General features: G+C 38.6%; 1 protein-coding gene across 1 annotated transcript; it reads left to right on the top strand.

Annotated features, from left to right (window-relative positions):
- The first annotated feature begins 752 nt into the window (after positions 1–752).
- On the top strand, positions 753–5976 carry LOC149846224 (putative serine/threonine-protein kinase PBL1). The gene is made up of 5 exons (XM_089997893.1): positions 753–890; positions 1526–2166; positions 2689–2946; positions 4206–4322; positions 5118–5976. The coding sequence occupies exons 2-5, from the start codon at positions 1591–1593 to the stop codon at positions 5769–5771; spliced, it is 1605 nt and encodes a 534-aa protein (XP_089854019.1). The 5' UTR covers positions 753–890; positions 1526–1590; the 3' UTR covers positions 5772–5976.
- Positions 5977–6543: the final 567 nt, after the last annotated feature.

Genomic DNA, 6543 nt, shown 5'->3' with positions numbered 1-6543 from the left:
ATTTATAGACAAGCCAAGCTCGACATGCCTTGTTCGGTTTGTTTGGCTCATTTACCAGCCACATCTGATCCATTGATACCACAGAAACTGTCACAAGGAAAAGACATGCTTGTCTTTTTTTTCTTTTCTTTTTTATTAAAAATAAACATCCATGATAATTTCTCCTTAAGATAAGTATGCACATGAGCCAAGCTTGGCCTGAATTGCTCGGCTCAAAGATGACCAATGACTTATACATTAAGGTAAAAAGGTAAGACAATTTTTTGTGTTAACATTATGAGCAAAAATACATACATATATAAATTTATTTATTTTTATAACTATACGAGTCAAGCTTAATCAGGCATACCGAGCTTATTCGAACTGGTTCAAGCTCCGCTCATTTACGTGTACTGTGCCTGAACCCTTGTTCAAGCTAGGCTCATTCATTTTTTCGAACGAGTTTGAGACGAGCTTAGCTAGCTGGGCTCGTGCATCCCTACCTCAAGGTGGCATCCAAGCAAATTTGATGGATGAGAGGGGGTGAAGATTGCCAAGGCTGGGAATGAGAAAAAGGCTGAGTGAAGATGTGAGGATATTGCTCAATTGGAAACCGTCTTCTTTTGGGTTTGTAGGTCACGCTTTGACTGAGCGTCCCGAGTCCTTCAATCCTTTTTTATTTTTTCCTTATTTATGATTATTATTGTTATTATATTATTTTGCTCCTCCCTTCGTGTTGCTGTTTCTTTACCTCTTGAAGGGTTGTCTTTTATATAAGCAAATTCTTGTTCTGGAATTTTTGCACTCTCAAAGTTGGAGCGGAGGAGAGATCCCGTTTGGGAGTTCATAGTTTTCGCTGCGATCCATCGGTTATCAGTCTTCGTCCAGCAATCGTGGCTCAGAATAACAAGGTTGGATTTTTTCCCTTTAATTTTTTTCTTTCTTTTGGTTCTTTATTGTGGGCAATTCGGGTTTTGATTTGTTTCGTGGTTTTGGTGATGGTGGGGAGCTTTTCAAACTTCTATTTTGCGTTTAAAGTTCGTGATTTTGCTTGCGCTGGATGGGTTTTCTGAGGCTTTCGTTGGCTTTTTGATGTTTCCTTTGTGGATGGTTTGGGGGCTTAGGGTTTTTTTTTTTTTTGTGGATTTTTTATCGTTGGTGTGGAAGGAAGAAGCTCTTTTGAGGTTTAGTTGGGATTCTGTAAAGGATGGTGGAAGATGGTTTTTGTTGTGGTGTTTTTTGGTTCGGAATTTGCTGAAATCTCGAGTGGGGTTTGTTTCAAATTTTGATTATGTATTGTTCTTTATTCAAATCTGGTTTGGAATGATCATGATTGATGAAGGGTGTCTTTTTGTTTTCATTAGATGTTCAAACAATTCCTTCCTTCGTCTTCTTTATTATATGGGTGTCTGAAATCTCAATCATTTAGTGCTTGCCACAATGGAACATCGCATGAATTTATATCAAGTTGCAGTTCTCTCAGTACACCCTTTATCTTTGCACCAACATGATTTTTTTTTTGGGTTTTGGTTCATAATATGTGCAGGATTTTTTGAGGGGAGCTATTGATTTAGTGTGGACTTTAGTATAGGACAGCGTAAATTGGAGAGAATGGGTTGTTTTGCAGTATTAAAGAAGAGAAGAAAGAAATCGGATGGGCCCATCCACTCGAAGCCCAGCGATGCCATTGAAAATCCACGGTCTAGCTTACGTTCCCTCCAATCGGCGCCTCCGAGCTTTCGAAACAGAACTAATTTTGAGGTAATTGGCGATCTGCACAATGAAAGGGTGCATGTTATGTCTGCCCCTTCGAGTTTTGTTGCCTATGAGCAGGAAGATGGCAAGGTTCAGAAAAGGGCCTTAGGCGAAAAACGGCAGGCTTTTATGACGCACTCACTTCCCCTCCCTTCGCCACAGGGTGGTTCTGTGCTTAAGCATATGGGCAGCTTCAATTCAATCAGTAACAGTGGTTCTATCTCTGTATCTGGGCCGCTCCCATTGCCTCCTCTTGGTGGGCTTCGGTGCTTCTCGTATGATGAAATAATAGCTGCATGCAACAATTTCTCGCCTGACAGGTGCGTGGCTGATGGCCTATCTACAACTACTTACAGAGCTTCATTTGGTGATGAATCCTGTGGTTCAAAGATACTTGAAGCAACCGTCGTCCTTCTTCATCTTTCCAATCAGGTACATGTTGATTGATGTGCTACTTCCTGTGTATTTACCTTATGCCTATGCAACATTTGCATGTATGATTCTATTTTTTTTTTTTATCATGTCTATATATCTTTTGAAGCCATTTATTTTTTTAAGGCCAACGAAGATTGCTTTTTTTTTCTTTAAATCCTAACTTGTTCAGTATTGTAATACGTGTGATTCTTCATTTAGCTATGCCAATTCCTTTAGTATTCAATAACTACATTCTAAGGAGTTAGGAGTTGGGTGTGAGGTTTTCATCATGAATGATCATCCAGAATCTTTCTATGTTTAGGAGTTCTTTTAGCAAGAAATAAAAGCTTCAAGCAGATAGTATATGCTACTTGGTTCTTTATGAGAATTATATAATTGTAATATTACTGTGGGATTACTGTTTTTTGTTTGTTTTCTAAAATCTGTTATTCCTTTCTTTGTAGTATCTTTATCCTATTTTTTGTATTTTAGTAATGTCTTTTCCTATTATTTACATCTCTTATGTTTATGTGTCAGCAGGTGTGTAAGGAATTTGTGAGCGAGGTTAACAAGATTGCATCTTTGCAACATCCTCAGCTTTGTAAACTGATTGGGTTTCATGCACGTGAGAGGTCTGATCAGTGGATGCTGGTTTTTGAAAGACTTTTTCATGGGAGCTTGGATCGCTTACTTTATGGCAGATCTGACGGACCTCCAATTGATTGGAGTACAAGAATTAAGGTTGCCCTTTGTTCTGCTCAAGGGCTTGCATTTTTGCATGAGGAAGGACCTTTTCAGGTAATTTAATGTTTGTGATTTTTTCCACCTTTCTTTTTTATACCATTTTCCATCCATAGTTTGTGCATGATGGGTTCTAGAAAAATGGACTGCATTCTTTTGAGAATGACTTGTATGGGTATAGTTGTCACAAGATGTTCTAAAATTCTGAGACTGAGGCTCTATGGGCAATATTTTAAATTTTTTCTTTTCATATCTTGATATGTTTCTTGCACACATAAGATCCTTATAAGCATTCAGGGGTAAGCATTTCTGAAATTTCATGAATCGACTATTTGTAGGTCAAGCTGTAAAACTAGTTTGAAGCTACATCTTCTGGCTTTTGCCGATTATCCCTGGTTCACTAAGATTGAACTATTATCAGTTCGCAACTACCAGAATACATTTAGATTGCATTAAATAAAAACGTTTTGATGCCCTTTCTGTGCTCTCATTTGGACTATAATCTGGCTTCTAATCAATTTGTCATAAACAAAGAACCGGTGTCACAAATATCATTCTTGGGATGCTCTCGTAAAGTGAATATTTCTGGACACTGAAGAAAAAGAGGCATCTTGGGTAAATCTTGGAGGATAAAAAAGAAATTCAGAAAATGGTGAAGTTAAGGAAATTGTCAGCAGAAAAGAGTCACACAAATACTAAAAATGGACTGGATAAATTCTTGATTAGGTTGTTTAAACTTTGTTTAAAAGGTGATAAGTTCATAATAAACTCCGGTTATCATCAGTGTCAAGACATAGCTAAGGTTACTGTATATATTCTAGTTTCTAGGCTTTCTTTTGTGTTGTGATCCGCAATTCAGCACTGAGCATCCAACTGCAGCCTCTGAGGACCAGGCTGTGTTATGCCTTATTATATGATCATTGTTATTAGTATACAGAAAAGATGCAGGGGCTTTTGGTTATTTTCTAGAATGAAAATAATTTATTGATTGATATTAAGCTACAGCTATTTCCTTACGGTGCTCAACTAGTATCTAGGATTTTGCATTTTATTCAATAATTGCATATGCCCATGTTTAGTGACAATATTATTTGTAAGAGAGTGAGGTTCTTTAGGTCTAGCTTCTAAGTTCTGGTTGAAGTTTTACTACTATGATGATTTCTCAAGGGGACTGCGCTACATGCAATCATGTCCTGTTCTCTCTTTCTAAGGATGGATTTGTCTTGGTGCCTCTTAGCGTAGTATAGTTTCTTGTTTAAACAAGTGCAATGCAATATATCATTTTCCCCTTTTCTGAATCAATTTGTATCTTACAGGCAATGTACAACGACTTCAGGTCTTCGAACATACAGATTGATAAAGATTTTAGTGCAAAACTCTCTGGTTATGGTGCTGGCATTTGTGATGCTGAATCTCATTTTTGTTCCTTGACTGTAAGAACCTCTCTATCCTTCTTCTTCCCCAGTTTCCATTGGAGTATATCCATAGAAAATTGCATTTTAAGTAATACTTTTTTGGATAATCCAAGGGAACCCCCCCCCCCCCCCCCGCCACCCACCACACACACACACACACACACATCACCGACCACACATTGGCTGGTCTCCGGTTGGTAAAACCCTTGAGGTCCCCCCTGCCCACCGGGGAGTACACCCAGGCAAGAGATGCCACCTTGGGTTTTGAACTTCTGACATACCGTCAACTTGGTGACATTTGCGAGTCGCCCCTACCAGATGAGCGGAGGCCTTGTGGGCATTTTTTTTATAGAACGTTTACTTAGTTATTTGTATTTCACATGTTCAATATGATTTCTGGATGATGCTTATGATTGGAAATGGATAAAAAGTTTCTTTTTCAATACCTTAGTAATAAAAAGAATCTTTCTTTGGCTTGGATTTTTAATTTTCTTCTGGGGGTTGGATTACATGGATTCTTCGGTGATTATCAGTGGATTCTAAGTTTTGAAGCATTTCTTGTGGATTCTAGTTTTGAAGAAAATTTCTTGTGGATTAGAGGATTGATGTTATGAAGAATGTTTCTTCATTGGTGTTCCTCTCTTTGTTGAACTTACATTAAGAAATTTATATAAGAGATTGCTAGTCCTGGCGTAGCTTATGCTGTTGTTCATTTTAATTAATATTTGTGATATATTTTTCTGCCCCTTTCAATTCATTATTGGGTGATTTGTGTTTCTGCAATTACCTGAATGTTACATTCATATTCTTCAGGCATCAGCCAACCTTTCACCTGAGACTGTTGAGCGAGGACTAGTGACACCAAAGAGTAATGTTTGGAGTTTCGGGATCCTGCTTCTTGAATTGCTAACAGGTTGGCAGAATATTGATACCCATTATCCAAAAGAAGAGCGGAATCTTGCAAACTGGGCTAAGGCTTTCCTGTCTGATGACTGCCGATTGTCTCTGATCATTGACCCCAAATTAAAAGGCCGTTATCCAGCTAAAGCTGCAAGGATCGTAGCTGACATTGCTGGAAAATGCCTGGAAAGAGACCCTTCAGACCGACCCACCATGCGAGCGGTTGTGGAATCACTTGCGGTTGTACAAGACATAAAATACACTTCTCGATTCCCATTGCAAGAGCCAATCTCTGCTTCACAACCATTGACTACTGGACTTGGTCACGGTCAGGTAAATCTGATGACAAAGTCTCCCAGCCTCAATGGCATTCCTTTGCCAGCTGCTGGTTCCAGATCATCGCCGTCGCCACCTTGTCGAGTGAGGCCGCTGGTTTCTCCACCACGACCACTTTTACTTCCACCTGGATCTTGCTCCTCTACAGTGTCTGTTGAAGAGAGCTCGATGCATGATCCCCGCAAGTTGATGTCCCCAGCAAGGCGAAGTGCTGGAGTTGCTGGTTTTTAGTTATATTACATGATATCTGTTTGATATTTGTTGATTTTGTATTCATGAGAATGAGATAAGAAGCTGTGGGAGAGGCGTAGATAGAAGAATGTGGTGGGGAAGTTACAGATTCATCTGTTTTTATCCTTGTTTCTCTCTCTCTGTATATACAATGAGAGTGTGTATGGCAGGTTGATGCTAGCTTATTCAACGTCTTAAGTTTCTATGAAAGTATATCCTTATTCCCAAGGTTGCGAAACTAGAAAGCAGAAGTTGAAAACAATAAAGGCGGAAGCGAGAAGCGATCATTTTAAAATATATAGGAAGCGGGAAGCGACGAATAAAAAAAGCAATATAAGAATTGAATGGGAATCAAAATGGAACACAAATGAAAACGAAAATAAAAGTGACTTAACTTTTATGATTTTTTTAGTGTAAGAATTAAATTTTTAACAAAATTTAAAAATGATGACTAGCAATTTAGAGAAAGCACATGAAAGTGAGTGATAAGCATGAGAGAACATAAAAAAAAAGTTTAAAAGTAGAGTGAGAGAATACATAAGAAGAATAAAGTGTGGCATCGAGTTTCAGAAGCAAGAAGTATCGCCCTTTTGAAATGAGTTTTCATGGAGTGGGCTTTCCACTTATCTAAGAAGTTTTTGGTGTCACGAGCTTACTTTTTTCAATAAGTCAATGCAGCGCGATAGTCTTTCTTTACAGTCGCAAGCTTACTTATCGCTTTGTCACGAGTATAGAATGTTTCGCAAACCTACGACGCGCCAAGCTGGCCAGT

The sequence above is a fragment of the Nuphar pumila genome, chromosome 2, assembly GCF_984573655.1.
Source record: "Nuphar pumila chromosome 2, dmNupPumi1.hap1.1, whole genome shotgun sequence".
Taxonomy (NCBI): domain Eukaryota; kingdom Viridiplantae; phylum Streptophyta; class Magnoliopsida; order Nymphaeales; family Nymphaeaceae; genus Nuphar; species Nuphar pumila.
Note: the sequence above shows the minus strand (reverse complement) of the source record. Positions and strands in the feature narration are given on the sequence as shown.